This window comes from Macaca fascicularis, chromosome 7 (genome assembly GCF_037993035.2).
Source record: "Macaca fascicularis isolate 582-1 chromosome 7, T2T-MFA8v1.1".
NCBI classification, from domain to species: domain Eukaryota; kingdom Metazoa; phylum Chordata; class Mammalia; order Primates; family Cercopithecidae; genus Macaca; species Macaca fascicularis.
In genome coordinates this window covers 32,569,651-32,588,070 of record NC_088381.1, presented here as the reverse complement: position 1 = coordinate 32,588,070, position 18,420 = coordinate 32,569,651, and the positions used below count along the sequence as shown (strand labels likewise).

The 18,420-nt window shown below is 35.7% G+C and overlaps 1 protein-coding gene across 4 annotated transcripts in view; it reads left to right on the top strand.

Annotated features, from left to right (window-relative positions):
• Positions 1-18,420, top strand: part of RFX7 (regulatory factor X7) — a 156,722-nt gene that overhangs the window by 108,309 nt on the left and 29,993 nt on the right. For all 4 annotated transcript variants that reach the window (XM_065547950.1, XM_065547951.1, XM_065547952.1 and 1 more), the window contains one exon: positions 42-164. In XM_065547950.1, the coding sequence (XP_065404022.1) occupies positions 42-164 (123 nt within the window). The remainder of the gene's footprint in view (positions 1-41; positions 165-18,420) is intronic.

The window sequence follows — 18,420 nt, the reverse complement described above, 5'->3', positions numbered from 1 at the left end:
ATTGCTGTCTGGTCACCTAAAACATGTTTTTATTCTATTAGTGATCAGAATGCCATGTCATCTAGTCGGGCACAACAAATGCATGCCTTTTCCTGGATTCGGAATACCCTAGAGGAACATCCGGAGACTTCACTGCCCAAACAGGAAGTCTATGATGAGTACAAGTAAGTACTATATGTAATATGGCATGCTGATATATTAAAGAGGTAAAATACTATACTTGGCCATAGTGACTTGTTTTATTATTGGTGAATATCAAGCTGGTATATGGGAATTACACTTAGAAATCTCTTAAGATTCATTTCAGCTCTAAGCTTCTGTAGTAGCATGTGTAATAAAGGACAGGATTAATGAACAAAAGGATTTCTGTAGAATTCTTCAGGATAACAGGAGGGAGGTCAGAGAGTACAAGGACAGTGGTATAGGATTGGTGAATAAAAAGATTCCTATAGAATTTTTAAGTATGATAGGAAGTGTATATCTGGGGTTAGAGAGTGGAAAGCAATAAATAAATCAATACATAAGGAAAAACTAAAACATGATTTTTCACTTGGACTTTTTAAAGGCCCTTTTCATGAATCTAAAAGTCTTCTAATTCTTCTCCATACCAAAGAATATTGTATATTATTTATCAAGGACAAGAGAGTTCAGTGACTTGCACATATTAGACACTCAAATTAGGTTGCATTTACAATTTATTTAAATCCAGGATACAAAAATATAGAGGCTGATGAGCCCTTCGGGTTAGAAAAAGGTTAATAGGTGCTAAATATAGTCTCATTTAGCATTTTTATAATTGATTTGGAAGGAGGAATTTATTCCAGCAGAGTAAATAAAACCAAATTTGGGGGCATATTGAAATGTCAAACCAACAAGCATTAATGTGTTGTACTTACAAATTTGGGGGGAAAAGTGTCAAATAAGTGCTATTGCTAACCAGTATAAGGTAATGCAAAGGAAATTGTACTTACTGAGATTATTGGTATCTATTCACAATTCTTACTACCTCACCAAAAGAAACATAATGGAGCTAGAAGAAAGTCTAGATAAAAATATCTGAAATGATCAAGAGAACAAAGTTAAACTGAAGAACTCTAGATTTATTTTCTCTTTATAAAGGTTAAAACTGAGAGTGCATGTGATCCAACTTGTTGATTCATTCAGTCTACAGCAATCCATTGAATACCTATATGCCAGACCCTGTGATAAGTTCTCAGGATACAATTGTAAACAGACACAGCCCTTGCCCTTATTAAGCATACACACACACACACACACACACACACACACACACACTCTTAGAGTAATCATGGATTCTTCATTAAAGTTAGTTAAAATAGAACCCTCTGAAACTTCAAAGAAGCAAATTTGAATTCAGTAAAAGGTTATAGAAATCAGGTAAACTTGTATGATATGTTGAAACTCTGGATTGAAGATCAAGAGAATAGATTCTGTCATTAAACTTGTGTGATGTAGGCAAGTATTTTAACCAGTCTTTGTCAGTTGGTTCATCTATAAAATGAGGCACTTGAAGATGTATGAGGTTTCTTTTTTGTTTGTTTGTTTGTTTGTTTTTTGAGACAGGGTTTAACTCTTATCACCCAGGCTGGAGTGCAATGGAACGATCACAGCTCACTGCAGGTTGAACTCCCACCCCTACCCCCCCAGGCTCAAGCAATCCTCCTGCCTCAGCCCTCTGAGTAACTACTACTATAGGCACGCATCACCATTCCCGGCTAATTTTTGGTTTTGTTTTTTGTAGAGACGGAGTTTTACCATTGCCCAGGCTGAGGTTTCTTTTAGCTCTAAAATTCTAAAAGTTTTCTGAAGTAGGGAATATTAAAGGACTAATTATCCAAAGATGTCTTGCTGGTTTTCCAAAGGGCACATTGGGCAAATAAATGTGTGACGTTTCCATAACAGACTAATGAGGGAATACAGGGTATTCATGTAGTTTTTGAAGTGATGACTTTCCTCTGCACCACCCTTCGTATTACCTTAGAGACAGCACGCTGCATTTGCGGAAGGGTGATCCTGGCCCATGAAAGCAGTCCTTATATTCCTGAAAGTTTTCTGCCTCTGGCAAGACATGGTTATGTTTTCCTATAATATTTGAATTTTTCCTTGAAATCTTTTTCATAGATTCCCATCAATTCTTATGATTTTTTCTTCTAAAAAAAGTTAAAGGATTTTTTAAACAAAAGAGACCCAAAACATCGCATTGTTTGGGAGTAGTGAGAACTCCAATTTTGAGCAATTAATTTACAGTTCAGTAGAGAGCAACAGAGATAAAAGAAAGTCATTTAGATAGGCTACAGTTTAAAAAGGCATTAGTAGGTAAGGGAGAGTTTTTATAATAGCATGATTAGGAAAGAAATGCCAGTGTGTTCATGGAATTGGAGATAATTATGCTAATAATAATTAATAGAGTACTATACACAAAATATCTGAGTCTGGGCATTTTAGTTCAAAAAATTTCACTATTTCACTTATTTACTGTAGTATTCCCCATAGTATTTCCACATAGTAGGCACTAATTTCATAATAAGAGTGATTAGAGTGGAACCTGATCCCTGACAGTGATAATAAAATTTGTTTTGTAACAGACCTTGTAGGTCTTCCACTGTGTTCCTATCCTCTTTTTATAGATGAAAACCTTGAAACCTAGAGAAGTTAAGTGACTCTACCAGTGTAACAAAACTAGTGAGGGGCAGATCTAAGACTAGAACTCAGATTTCGTGTGTGAGTTCATAATAGGTTAAGAATTGTTAAAATTGAGTAATATCAAATTGAGTGGGTAGAAAACATTGGACAAGTAGTTAGAAATACTGCTTATATTATTTGGCCAGGACTTCCACTTAGTGTGGATAATAAATAAGCTGCTCAGAGTATGAATTGGTTTACATATGGTTAGTATACATGAGTACAAATAATATGGTTATTGTAAGAGACATAGCATAATAACATGACATGTGCTAGGAAGAAAGAATGTTGGTGTTTCCATAGAATTATAGCATGTAGAAGCTTCAAGTTGTTCTGTTATTTGATTGTACATTGCCTAAAACCATAATTTGCCATTTAGATTTAAATAATTTGAAAGAGATTAAAAAATGTAGAAACACTACAGAAAGGCAAAATGTAGATCAAAGTATTAGAAAATAGTTAAAAGTTTTACAATTTTGTTGTCTAAAGAAAACTAAATAGAATATAACTATATATTTTAAGAACAAGAGTTTTAAATCACAGGAGAGATTTCAGTTAGACAATCATTAGGCACTCATTATCCTGTTTAGAGTGCTTAAATGAAATTTCCCAAATAAAAACCTAACATAGAATGATCAGTCTTAAACTGATTCTGTTCTCAATATTCAATGAAAGAAATGATGTTATGAATATGAAGTATCCTTTTAAGTTATTCCTGTTGTGTATGGACCCTTTTATAATTCATTTCAGTGTATTTAGATGTATTTGTGTGAAAATCCTTTAATAGTCATTAAAAGTAAAATCCCTTTGAGGAAAAAAATGAAGATGTAATCTCAGACAGTAAAGACTGGCTTCTTTTAACTGTGTTTTCACGCTAAATTAAGATAATACAAATAAAAAGCTTTAAGGAGCTTTCAGTATGGAAAGACAGTTTAATTTACAAATGATTTTGGGCTTTTTTATTTGTTGAAGCTTTTGAATTCTAATATTTATGTCTTCAGGAAAATTATTAGTGCATTGATTTTTACACTGTTTTTCTAATTGTAAAATGTATATTCATCATGAAAGTTTGGGCAAATAGTTATAAATGTATAAAGAAGAAATACAGCACCTGTAATCTCACTATCTGAAAATAACCATCTGGTTTTATTTCCTTAATAGTTTTCCTAATGCCTTCTTCAATGTATACATTTTGTTATTTAACCAAATTTGGCCCCACTGTTTATGCAGTTCTTGGGTGAGAGGGTAGTTGCAAATAGTAATGCAGTGAACATCCTTGGCTGTATAATGTAAATTATCAAAATTGGGATTGCTGGCTAAATATTGTTATTTATTATTCACTAAATGCATTTCCTTCTGATATGTTTGTTCTAGCCTTTTACATGTCCATTTCTTAATAATTATAAATCTTTATATATTAAAGACATAAATATTAAAACATAAATGTTTTTTCAAGATTGCTGTTTGTTAATTTTAGTTAATTTTTAAATAAGTAGTCTGATTGGTACACTTTTGTCACAGCTTGTAACATTATTATGCTTAGAAAAAACTTCTCCATGCCACCAGCTGCTGAATACTCACGTATATTTTTCCTAGGTACTTTTTTATTTTATTCTTTATATATAAGCCTTGAGTCTATCTGCTATCTAATAGCATTTACTAAAATAAATCACAAAAATTATTTTTTCTAAATGGTTAACTAATTATCCCAGCTTTTTTATTGAATAATTTTTCTGTCTTAACACTAATCTATAATGTACCTTACTAAAGTCTTCTGGATTCAGTTTTCTTCCTTTATGTTCTCTGTTCTTATGGTAATACTCTACTACTTAGATATTTTAGCTATTACATGTTTAAATAGCTGACAGGACCAATATTTCCTCCTTATACGTCTTTTTCACAAGTTTTCTTGGTTTTATTTTCTGACCAGTTAATTTTTTTTTTTATAGGAAGTTGCAAATCACTTTTCTGATTTTAAAAAGGAAACTCTAAGGGGATTTTGATTCAAACAAATTAACTGAAAATTTTAGAAAAATTACAGACTAGAAATATGTTTCTTAATTTACATGTTTCTTTCATGCCCTTCAGTAATGTTTTGCCTTTTTTCCCTCAATTAAGTTTACTTTCTCATTTAACATATTCCTTGGTAATTTCTATTATTCATATTGTGGAAAATGTTTTACTATTTGTTTTGGTTTATAGGAACTTCCTAGATTTCTGTTATTTTTACGTTGTACATCTTATATTTACTGAATTTTGTTTAGTCCTTATTTTTCAGTTGTTACTTTTGACTTTTCTAGGTAGTTTATCCTGTGTATCTTCTTCATTGTCTTTACTTTGTTATTACATTTAATAGACTTGCCTTCCACTTTTGCATATAGCAGTGATAGGCATCATTTCCTCTTACAGTAAGTTCACCGATGTTAAGTATGTGTCACTTACAGTTGACCAAGACTTTTCTTTTTTTGATTAAATTGAATATTCATTAAATATTTTGGCATCCAAGTGAGATTATTTTGCAGTGCGTCTTATTTGACCTGTTGATGTGATATATTTTATAAAGATATTACTTAATATAGGCCGAGCACAGTGTCTCATGCCTGTAATCCCAACACTTTAGGAGGCCAAGCCAAGAGGATCACTTGAGGCCAGAAGTTTAAGACCAGACTGGGCAACAAAGCAAGACCCTGTCTCTACAAAAAATTAGCTGGGCATGGTGGCGTTGCCCCGGTATTCCTAGCTATATGAGAGTCTGAGTTGGAGGATTGCTTGAGCTCAGGAGGTGGAGGCGGCAGTAAGCCATGATCGCACCAATGCACTCCAGCCTGGGTGACAGAGTGAGCTCCTGTCTCAAAAAAAAAAAAAGATACCTAATGCAAACTTTTATTTCTAGAATGAATGTCCTCCTCATGTCAAGATGTGTTATCTTGTAGTGTACCATTGAGCTCTGTTTTCAAGTATATTATTTAGGAACTTTGCATCTATATTCATAAATGAATTTGGTCTGTAATTTTCTTTCTTTTTATGCTATCTTTGTCAGGTTTTGATATCAGGGTTAGGCCAGCTTTGCAAAATGAATTGGAACTCTTTCCCTAATTTTCTGTGCTCTGGAACAGTTTATATAGCATGGGACTTATTTGTTCTTGAAAGTTTTAAAGAACTCAACTACAAAACCATCTAGGCCTGGAGCCTTTGTTGGAGGTAATTCTTTGACAATTTTTTGTGTTTTACACTGGTTAGGTTTTTACTTTATTCATTGATTTTGGTCATTTGTTTCTCTCATAAATTTAATATATTTTGTATTTTATATGCTTTTTGATATTTCTAGTTTTGTACATTGAATTTTCCTCTTTTTTCAAATTTCACTTAGCCTAATTTATTTTTTTGATTTTTCTTTTTTAGACAAGTAAAATCTGATATGTTTTATTTTCTTGTCTTTTTTTTTTTATTAGGTGCTTTTATTTTTGTTCCTTCTAGTTTTCTTGGGTTTTTTTCTTACTCTTTAAATGGAATGCTTAACTTTGTTTTCATTCTTTCACATTTAAGATAGGAACATTTATATCTATGAATTTGCCTCTCATTATAGTTTTGGCTATATTCCATTTGATATGCATATGAGTTGTTACAATTGCCATTATTTTCCAACAGTGTGGAATTATTGGTTTGCTTTTTTCTTTGACCTAAATTAGAAGTTTGTTTTCTTTTTAAATTTTTCATGTGTTTGAGGGTTTATTTCATTTTGTTTTGTTTTACACTTTCTTATTTTTAGTTTTATTAAATTGTGGTCAGAGAATGGGGCTTAGTTTCTGATATTTTTATTGAGATTTACTTTCAATCTAACAAATTATCCATTTTTAAAATACTTTGAATTCTCTTTCTATAGCTCTTTATATTCCATTGATTCCACTAAATCAACTTTTTAATATTTTTCAAATTCTGCAAAAAATTCTTTTTGTCTGTTTACTCAGTTGAAGATGAGCAATGTGTTAATCTCTCACAAAAATGATGTGAGAAATTCTTCATCACAGTTCCTTGCTGCATTTTTTATGAGTTTTGCTTTACAAATGTTAGGACTGTTTAACACAAAAGTTTCATGATTCTATATCCTTAATAGAGTTTCGAGAAAATTAATTTTAGCCAAATACAAGTACATTTAAGAAAATTAACTGTATTACAGGATAGAGAGTCTTCAGCTACCATTTACAAATGGCTTAGGAAAATCTTTACAAATTGTATCCTGAGAGAAGCAGCCACATGTTGTACCATGGCCAAAAAGATAAACCATAGGAAACACCATCAAAAAAATATCAAAACCAGAAATGTTCCACCCTTCTACAAAACCATGATAATGCCAGATACCTCAGCCTGAACTATGCCAAGTAGACACTGCAAGATCTTTATGAATTCCTAGTTTTAGAAATACCATTACTTTTTTTAGATCTCTTCACTTTGTATTCATTGCCATCATCACCTACCCTGGGGGACCGCTTTGTTTTCAGGGCAGTGTCCTCTCCAACTTCCTGTTTTAAAAATTTTCAGACATAATAGAAATGTTGAAAGTATATTGTAAGATATCCGTATTCCTAAGTGTTTCACATAGGTTCAGTAGTTTTTTTCCTATACCATTTGTAAGTAAGTTGTGGATATGATATTTCTCCTGAGAATAAGGACAATCACTTTTATAATACTTTGATTACATATAAGAAACTTAACATGAGTTCTATATAATTCATCTATTACCTGATTTGGAGTCTTTTTTTTTTTTTTTTTGAGGTGAGTCTCGCTCTTGTCACCTAGGCTAGAATACTGTGGTGTAATCTCAGCTCACTACAACCTCTGCCTCCTGGGTTCAAGTGATTCTTCTGCCTCAGCCTCCCCAGTAGCTGGGACTACAGGCATGGGCCACCACGCCTGGCTAATTTTTGTATTTATTGTAGAGATGCGTTTCACCATGTTGGCCAGGCTGGTCTTGAACTCCTGACCTCAAGTGATACACCCACTTCGGCCTCCCAAAGTGTTAGGATTACAGGCGTGAGCCACTGCGCCTGGTCCTGTTTTTAACATAGGAAAAAAATAAGTTACTCTTCTGATCCATGAACATGGGGTATCTTTTTGTTTACTTAGATCTTTAATTTCTTTCAAGGATGTGTACATCTTAAACTTCTTTTGCTAAATTTATTTCTAAATATTTTTGATTGAAGTGGAATTATTTTTAATATCATTTTTTGATTAGTTGTTGCCAACATATAGAAATAAGAACGATTTTATATATTTTGCTCACCTTTATTAGCTCTAATTATAGGTTTTAGTGTATTTCTTAGGATTTTTTTTATATATTTCATCTGAAAATCGAGATAATTTTATCTCTGCCTTTCTAATCTGGATGTCTTCTCATTTATTTTCTTCTCTGATTGCTGTGGCTAGAACCTTTAGCATAATGTTGAATAGAAATGGTAAGAGTGGACACCCCTTCCTTGTCTTTTGCCTGAAGAGGAAAGCTTTCAGTCTTTTGCCATTAAGTATGATATTATCTATGGGTTTTTATAGATAGCCTTTGTTAGGTTAAGGAATTTCCATTTTGTTACTAGTTTGTTGGATATCTGTCAAACATTTTTTCTGCATCTATTGAGATGATTATATCAGAGGTTTTTTAAATGAACCAAATATAGTGTATTATTATTTCTGTATATTGTACCTATCATGCATTTCTGGGGTAAATCACACTTAGTCATGACATCTAATCCATTATGTATGCAGCTGGTTTCAATTTGTCAGTTTTTTTTTTATTTATTTATACTTTAAGTTCTAGGGTACATGTGCATAACGTGCAGGTTTGTTACATATGTATACTTGTGCCATGTTGCTGTGCTGCACCCATCAACTCGTCAGCACCCAACAACTCGTCATTTACATCAGGTATAACTCCCAATGCAATTCCTCCCCCCTCCCCCCTCCCCATGATAGGCCCCGGTGTGTGATATCCCCCTTCCGGAGTCCAAGTGATCTCATTGTTCAGTTCCCACCTATGAGTGAGAACATGCGGTGTTTGGTTTTCTGTTCTTGTGATAGTTTGCTGAGAATGATGGTTTCCAGCTGCATCCATGTCCCTACAAAGCACACAAATTCATCCTTTTTTATGGCTGCATAGTATTCCATGGTGTATATGTGCCACATTTTCTTAATCCAGTCTGTCACTGATGGACATTTGGGTTGATTCCAAGTCTTTGCTATTGTGAATAGTGCCGCAGTGAACATACGTGTGCATGTGTCTTTATAGCAGCATGATTTATAATCCTTTGGGTATATACCCAGTAATGGGATGGCTGGGTCACATGCTACATCTAGTTCTAGATCCTTGAGGAATCGCCATACTGTTTTCCATAATGATTGAACTAGTTTACAATCCCAACAACAGTGTAAAAGTGTTCCTATTTCTCCACATCCTCTCCAGCACCTGTTGTTTCCTGACTTTTTAATGATCGCCATTCTAACTGGTGTGAGATGATATCTCATTGTGGTTTTGATTTGCATTTCTCTGATGGCCAGTGATGATGAGCATTTTTTCATGTGTCTGTTGGCTGTATGAATGTCTTCTTTTGAAAAATGTCTGTTCATATCCTTTGCCCACTTTTTGATGGTTTTTTTTTTCTTGTAAATTTGTTTGAGTTCTTTGTAGGTTCTGGATATTAGCCCTTTGTCAGATGAGTAGATTGCAAAAATTTTCTCCCATTCTTTAGGTTGCCTGTTCACTCTGATGGTAGTTTCTTTTGCTGTGCAGAAGCTCTTTAGTTTAATGAGATCCCATTTGTCAATTTTGGCTTTTGTTGCCGTTGCTTTTGGTGTTTTAGACATGAAGTCTTTGCCCATGCCTATGTCCTGAATGGTACTACCTAGGTTTTCCTCTAGGGTTTTTATGGTATTAGGTCTAACATTTAAGTCTCTAATCCATCTTGAATTAATTTTCGTATAAGGAGTAAGGAAAGGATCCAGTTTCAGCTTTCTACTTATGGCTAGCCAATTTTCCCAGCACCATTTATTAAATAGGGAATCTTTTCCCCATTTCTTGTTTCTCTCAGGTTTGTCAAAGATCAGATGGCTGTAGATGTGTGGTATTATTTCTGAGGACTCTGTTCTGTTCCATTGGTCTATATCTCTGTTTTGGTACCAGTACCATGCTGTTTTGGTTACTGTAGCCTTGTAGTATAGTTTGAAGTCAGGTAGCGTGATGCCTCCCGCTTTGTTCTTTTGACTTAGGATTTTCTTGGCGATGCGGGCTCTTTTTTGGTTCCATATGAACTTTAAAGCAGTTTTTTCCAATTCTGTGAAGAAACTCATTGGTAGCTTGATGGGGATGGCATTGAATCTATAAATTACCTTGGGCAGTATGGCCATTTTCACGATATTGATTCTTCCTATCCATGAGCATGGTATGTTCTTCCATTTGTTTGTGTCCTCTTTTATTTCACTGAGCAGTGGTTTGTAGTTCTCCTTGAAGAGGTCCTTTACATCCCTTGTAAGTTGGATTCCTAGGTATTTGATTCTCTTTGAAGCAATTGTGAATGGAAGTTCATTCATGATTTGGCTCTCTGTTTGTCTGTTACTGGTGTATAAGAATGCTTGTGACTTTTGCACATTAATTTTGTATCCTGAGACTTTGCTAAAGTTGCTTATCAGCTTAATGAGCTTTTGGGCTGAGACAATGGGGTTTTCTAAATATACAATCATGTCATGTGCAAACAGGAACAATTTGGCTTCTTCTTTTCCTAACTGAATACCCTTGATTTCTTTCTCTTGCCTGTTTGCCCTAGCCAGAACTTCCAACGCTATGTTAATAGGAGTGGTGAGAGAGGGCATCCCTGTCTTGTGCCAGTTTTCAAAGGGAATTTTTCCAGTTTTTGTCCATTCAGTATGATATCGGCTGTGGGTTTGTCTTAAAAAAGCTCTTATTATTTTGAGGTACGTTCCATCAATACCGAATTTATTGAGAGTTTTTAGCATGAAGGTCTGTTGAATTTTGTCAAAGGCCTTTTCTGCATCTATTGAGATAATCATGTGGTTTTTGTCTTTGGTTCTGTTTACATGCTGGATTCCGTTTATTGATTTGCGTATGTTGAACCAGCCTTCCGTCCCAGGGATGAAGCCCACTTGATCATGGTGGATAAGCTTTTTGATGTGCTGCTGGATCCGGTTTGCCAGTATTTTATTGTGGATTTTTGCATTGATGTTCATCAGGGATATTGGTCTAAAATTCTCTTCTTTGTTGTTGTGTCTCTGCCAGGCTTTGGTATCAGGATGATGTTGGCCTCATAAAATGAGTTAGGGAGGATTCCCTCTTTTTCTATTGATGGGAATAGTTTCAGAAGAAATGGTACCAGCTCCTCCTTGTACCTCTGGTAGAATTCAGCTGTGAATTCTTCTGGTCCTGGACTTTTTTTGGTTGGTAGGCTATTAATTATTGCCTCAATTTCAGAGCCTGCTATTGGTCTATTCAGGGATTCAACTTCTTCCTGGTTGAGTCTTGGAAGAGTGTAAGTGTCCAGGAAATTATCCATTTCTTCTAGATTTTCCAGTTTATTTGCGTAGAGGTGTTTATAGTATTCTCTGATGGTAGTTTGTATTTCTGTGGGGTCGGTGGTGATATCCCCTTTATCATTTTTTATTTTGTCTATTTGATTCTTCTCTCTTTTCTTCTTTATTAGTCTTGCTAGTGGTCCATCAATTTTGTTGATCTTTTCAAAAAACCAACTCCTGGATTCATTGATTTTTTGGAAGGTTTTTTGTGTCTCTATCTTCTTCAGTTCTGCTCTGATCTTAGTTATTTACGTTTGTTAGTTTTGTTAATCTTTTCAAAAAACCAATTTTGGGGCTTACTTTTTTTTCTCTAATGTTTTTATATTTCCTATTATATTTCTTTTCACTAGAGTCTCTATTATTTCCTCCTTCTGCTTGTTTAGGAGTGAGTTTTCTCTTTTGTTTCTAGTTTCTTAACCTGAAAGATTAGGTTATTGATTTGACACCTTTCTTGTCTTTTAATGTAGCTATATGTCCCTATAAATTTCCTGCTAAGCACTTCTTTGACTACATCCCATATATTTTGATATGTTATGCTTTCATTTTTGTCTCAAATATTTTCTAATTTCTCTTGTGAGTTTTTTGATCCATTGATTATGTAGGAATTTAATTTTCACATATTTGTGAATTTCCTTTTCCTTCAGTTATTGACTTCTAGCTTCTTTCCATTATGACCAGAGAAAATATATTGTGTGATTTCAGTTCTTTTAAATGTATTGAGTATGATCTATCCTGGAGAATATTCCATATGCACTTGGGAAGAATGTTTTTTGTGCTATTGTTGGGTGGAGGAGTGTTCTGTAGATGTCTTTTAGGTCTAGTTGGTTTATAGTGTTGATCAAGTCATCTGTGTTTATTGATCATCTGCTTATTTCTATTAATTATTGAATTGGAGCACTGAAGTCTCTGTTATTGCTGAATTGTCTTTTTTTGTTTTATGTATTTTGGAGCTCTGTTGTTTGCTGCATAAAAGGTTATGATTGTTACAGCTTTCTGATGAATTGACCATTTCATCTTAATGTCTTTGGTAACAGTTTTCTTCTCTGATATTAGTATAACCACTACAGTTCTCTTTACTTTAGCCATGCTATATCTTTTCCTGTTCTTTTATTTACAGCCTATTTGTGTCTTTGAATGTAAGTATGTATCTAGTATATAGACAACATATAGTTTGATGGTGTTTTATTTTAAATTCACCCTGCCTTTTAACTGGAGAATTTAATCCATTTACATTTAATGTAATTACTGATAAAGCAAGGTTTACATCTGCCATTTTGTTATTTGTTTTCTATATGTCTTATGCCTGCCTTTGTTCCTCTGTATCAGGTGGGGTCCTTGAGGGAATCCACCACACAAGTGAAATAATGACAATTGTTTGTGATGAAGATTTGCAGAACACTCCAACTACTTTATTTCAGTGAACACAAGACTGCACTGAGAATAAGCGGTGTTAGTTTTCAAGGCTCCTAATGGGGAATGAGAGATCAGACTAGGGCAAGTTAAAATGGCACAAAGCTATTCTTACTGTAGTTGAGCCATTTTTCTTAAATAAATGCTCCCCAGTTTGCTGTAGGTCTTTGGTTAATTTCCAGAGGTTTTTCATTGTTTTATGGAGGAGTCAGTTTAGGAATTTTACTCTGCAATTCACTGATATCAGCATACTAAATATTTTAAATCCCTAAATGTTGGTGGATCAGATAATGGTCAGTTCTAGTTGCCATGCTTTATTCAAAAATTAACTAAAATGATCCAGTAAATGAAGTAGCCATTTTAACCATAAGAAATAAAAACATAAAAACATAGAAGATTAAAGCCTTTATAAAGACTTTCTTATGGTCTGTAAAAAGCATAAACTATCAAAAAGACTCCTTCCAAATTGTATTTAATGTTTCCCTCTGCTACAGAAGAAAGCCCCAAAGCATTTATTTTTCAGGGGAAGGAGGACTTATACAGGGGAGAAAGATTGGACTTGGAAAGTAGCTATATGTATATAAATTTGAGTCCTAATTTATTTAGACATATACTGGGATTTGTATCCATGAGGAAGTCCTTAACCTTTAATGTTTGCCTACTATCCTTTTGTAAAATGGAAAAATATGCTTTTTTTAAGATTAAAAACTGTATATATGAACTAGCTGAAAAAAGCCATCAAGAAAGTAATCCCATTTTTGTTAGCCACACACACACACACACACAGAAGAAATCCTCAGAATACACTTAAGCAAGGATGCGAAAAACCTCTACAATGAAAACTAAAAAACACAGATAAAAGAAATTAAAGAAGATACAAATAGATGAAAAGACATCCCATGCTCATAGATCAGAAGAATTAATATTATTAAAATTACCATACTACCCAGAGCAATCTACAGATTGAATGCAATTACTATCAAAATACTGATGGTATTCTTCACAGAAATAGAAAAAAAAGACCTTAAAATTTACATGGAAGCACAGAAGACCCAGAATTGCCAAAATAATGCTAACCAAAAAGAACAAAACTGGAAGGCTCACATGACCAGACTTCAAAATATACCGCAAAGCTGTAGTAACCAAAACAGCATGGTGCTGGCATAAAAGCAGATATATAGACCAATGGAACAGGATAGAGAATCCAAAAATTAATCCACATATCTACAGCCAACTTATTTTTGACAATGACACTAAGAACACTCATTGGGGAAAGGACAGTCTCTTCAATAAATGGTGCTGAGGAAACTGGGTATACAATATGCAGAAGAATAAAACTAAACTGTTATCTCTCACCCTACACAAAAATTAACTCAAAATGGATCAAAGACATAAATGTAAGACCAAAACTATAAAATTAGCAGAAGAAAACATAGGAACTTCAGGACATTGGCCTGCGAAAAGATTTTATGAATATGAGCTCTAAAGCACAGGCAACAAAAGCAAAAGTAAACCAATGGGATTATATCAGACCAAAAAGCTTCTGGACAGCAAAGAAAACAATCAACAGAATGAAAAGGAAACTTACAGAATGGGAGAAAATATTTGCAAACTATTCATCTAAACAGGGGATTAATATCCAGATCATTATATACAAGGAAGTCAGACTTGTAGCTGTGAAGCTACAGCTGTGAAGCTGTGAAGAAAAATCTGATTGTTAAATGGGCAAAGGACATGAGTAGACACTTCTCAAAAGAAGACATACAAATGGCCATAGGTACATGGAAAAATGCTCAACATCACTAATCATCAGGGAAACACAGATAAAAACCACAATGAGGTATCATGTTACCCAGTTAGGATAGCTACTTTCAGAAAGACAAAAAATAACAAATGCTGGAGAGGATGCAAAGAAAAGGTACACAGTGTTGGTGGGAATGTAAACTAGTACAGTAGTACAGTCACTATGGAGAAGAGTATATATATATATTTTTTTTTTTTTTTTTTTTTTTTGAGATAGAGTCTCACTCTGTCACCAAGGCTGGAGTGCAGTGGCATGATCTCAGCTCACTGCAAGCTCCACCTCCTGGGTTCACGCCATTCTCCTGCCTTAGCCTCCCAAGTAGCTGGGACTACAGGCACCCACCACCATGCCCAGCTAATTTTTTGTATTTTTGGTAGAGATGGGATTTCACTGTATTAGCCAGGATGGTCTTAATCTCCTGACGTTGTGATCCACCCATCTCAGCCTCCCAAAGTGTTCAGCTTACAGGCATGAGCCACCACGCCCTGCGGATGTTTCTTAAAAATACAGAGAGGTGTACCAAGATGGCAAATAGAAGTCTCCACTGATCATCCTCCCTGCAGTGACACCAAATTTAACAATTATCTACACACAAAAAAAATATAAGAACCAGAAATCAGGTGAATGATCATAGTACCTGGTTTTAAGTTGAAAGAGGCACTGAAGAAGGTAGAAAAAAAAAGTCTTGCATTGCTGAGACCACCTCTCCCCCATCTCCCAGCACCTGCCACGGAGAATGAGTCCACTTGCAGGAGGGGGAGAGCAGCAGTTGTGGAACTTTGCATTGGAACTCAGTGCTGCCAACAGTGGGCAAAACTCAGCTGGCTCCCGTGGAAAGAGCATTCAGACCAGCGCTAGCCAAAGAGGAAATCTTTCATCCCAGTGGTTGGAAATTGAGTTCCCACAAGCCTCACCACTGTAGGCTAAAGTGCTCTGGCGTCCTAAATAAACTTGAAAAGCAGTCTAGACCACAAGGACTGCAATGTATAGGCAACTCCTAGTGCTTTGCTGGGCTCCGAACCAGTGGACTTGGGGGGCATACCACCTAGTGAGACACCAGCCAGAGTGGCCAAGGGAGTGCCTGCATCAGCCTTCCCTCAACCTGAGGCAGCAAAGCTTGCAGCTCTGAAAGAACCCCTTCCTTCCACTTGAGGAGAGGAGAGGGAAACGTGCAGAGGACTTTATCTTAAAGCTTAAATACCAGTTCAGCCACAGTAGTATAGGGTACCGGGCATAGTCTTGAGACCCCCATTTCAGGCTCTAGCTCCCAGATAACATTTCTAGACACACCCTGGGCCAGAAGGGAACCCACTCTGTTGACAGGAAGGACCCAGTCTTGGCAGGATTCATCACTTGCTTACTACAGAGCCTTTGGGCCCTGAATAATTAGCAGTGGTAACTAGGTAATACATGCCAGAGGTCTTAAGTGAGATTCTGAGACATGCTGGCTTCAAGTATGACCTAGTGTATTTACAGCTGTGGTGGCTACAAGGCAAGACTTCTGCTTGGAAAAAGCAGAGGGAAGAATAAAGCGGATTTTGTTTTGCTGCTTAGGTGCCAGCTCAGCCACAGTGGGGAAGACCACCAAGAGGGTTTTTGGGGTCCACGATTTCAGGCCTTGGCTCTTAGATGGTATTTGTCGACCTATGGTATTTGGCTCTTAGATGGTATTTCTCAAATAATCAAATTTATTGTTTATAATCAGATTTCTCAGATACCATCTAAGGATGAGAAATATTTGAAGGGTAAGTCCCAGATTTGAGAGCATTCACCACAAGCTGACTGAAGAGCCCTTGGGCCTTAAGTGAACATTGGCAGTACTCCCTGTGGGCCTGTGGTGGTGGACTTGGGGAGAGACTCCTCTGCCTGGGGAAAGGGGAAGGAAGAGTGGGAAGGACTTTGTCTTGTGGTTTGGGTGCCAGCTTAACCATAGTAGGATAAAGCATGAGGTAGATTTCTAAGGTTTCTGGATCCAAATCCTGCTCCTGGATAGCATCTCTGGACCCACCTAGGGTCTGGGGCAACTCACAACCCTGAAGGCAAGAACAAAAGACTGACTGGCTTCACAAACTGCTGATTGTAGAGCCCTAGGGCTTGCGTGAGAACATAAATGGTAGCCCTGTAGTGGTAACAGTGAGCCTTGGCCAATACCCAGTGCTATGCTTGTTTCAGACCTAACCCAGCACAGTCCCAGTAGTGATGGTCACAGGGCTGCTTGTGTCACCACTCCTCCAGCTCCAGGCATTTCAGCCTAGAGAGAGGGAGAGACTTCATTTGTTTGGGAGAAAATAAGGGAAGAGAACAAGAATATCTACATGCTAATGCACAGAATTCTTCCAGACCTTATCCAAGACCATCAAGGTGGTACCTCTGTGAATCTGGAAGAACCACGTTACTGAACTTGGGATGCCCCCAGATGCAGATATCTCTGCGGTGGCCAAAAACAGATCACAGCACAAAGCTCCCTTCAAATACCTGCAAAGTCTTTCCCAGTAGGATGGGTACAAACAAGCCCAGACTGTGAACACTACAGTATCTAACTCTTCAGTGTCCACACACTGGTGAACATTCACAAGCATCAAGACCATTCAGAAAAACATGACCTCACCAAACAAACTAAATAAGTTACCAGGGACCAATCCTGGAGAGACAGAGATATGTGACCTTTCAAAAAGAGAATTCAGAATTGCCCTTTTGAGAAAGCTCAGATAAATTCAAGGAAACACAGAGAAGGAATTCAGAATCCTATGCAATAAATTTAACAGAGATTGAATAATTTTTAAAAAGCAAATTCTGGAGTTAAAAAATGCAATTAATACACTGAAGAATGCATCAGAGTCTCTTACTAGCAGAGCTGATCAAAAAGAATTAGTGATCCTGAAACAGGTTATTTGAACATACACAGTCAGAGGGAGACAAAAAAATAACAACAAAAAAAAATGAAGCACACCTATAAGATCTAGAAAATAGCCCCCAAAAGCCAAATCTAAGAGCTATTGGCCTTAAAGAGGAGGTAGAGAGATAGGAATAGAAAGTTTATTCAAAGAGATAATAACAGAGAACTTCCAAAACCTAGAGAAAGATATAAATATCTAAGTACAAGAAAGTTACAGAAAACCAAGCAGATTCAACCCAAAGAAGACTACCTCAAGGCATTTATAATCAAATCCCCATCTGAGGACCTTGATAGACCCCTATCTCTTGCCCTATACAAAAAGGTCAAGGATAAAGAAAGATCCTAAAAGCAGCAAGATAAAACAAGCAAATAACATACAACGGACCTCCAGTACATCTGGCAGCAGACTTTTCAGTGGGAACCTTGCAGGCCAGGAGAGAGTGTCATGACCTATCTGAAGTGCTGAAGGGAAAAATCTGTTACCCTAGAATAGTATAGCCAATGAAAATATCTTTCAAACAAGAAGGAAATAAAAAGATTTTCACAGACAAGTGAAAGCTTAGGGATTTCATTAACATCAGACTTGGCATACAAGAAATGCTAAACAGAGTTCTTCAATCTGAAAGAAAAGGCTGTTGAGCAATAAGACATCATCTAGAGGTACAAAACTCAGTGGTAATAGTATATACACAGAAAAAAACACAGAATATTGTAACACTGTAATTGTGGTGTGTAAACTACTCATAGTAGGAAAACTAATAGATGAACCAATCAAAAATAACTACACAACTTTTCAAGTCATAGTACAATAAAATATAAATAGAAACAACAACAAGTTTTTAAATGGGGAGACAATATTTGAGTATAAAGGTTTTATTAGTACTCTTTTGGCATGTTTATGCAATCCAATAATTTGTCATCAGTTTAATACGTTGTAAGATATTATCTGCAAGCCTCATGGTAACCTCAAATCTAAAAACATACAACGGATATACAGAAAAATAAAAAGTGGGAAATGAAAAGGCATTTCATAAAA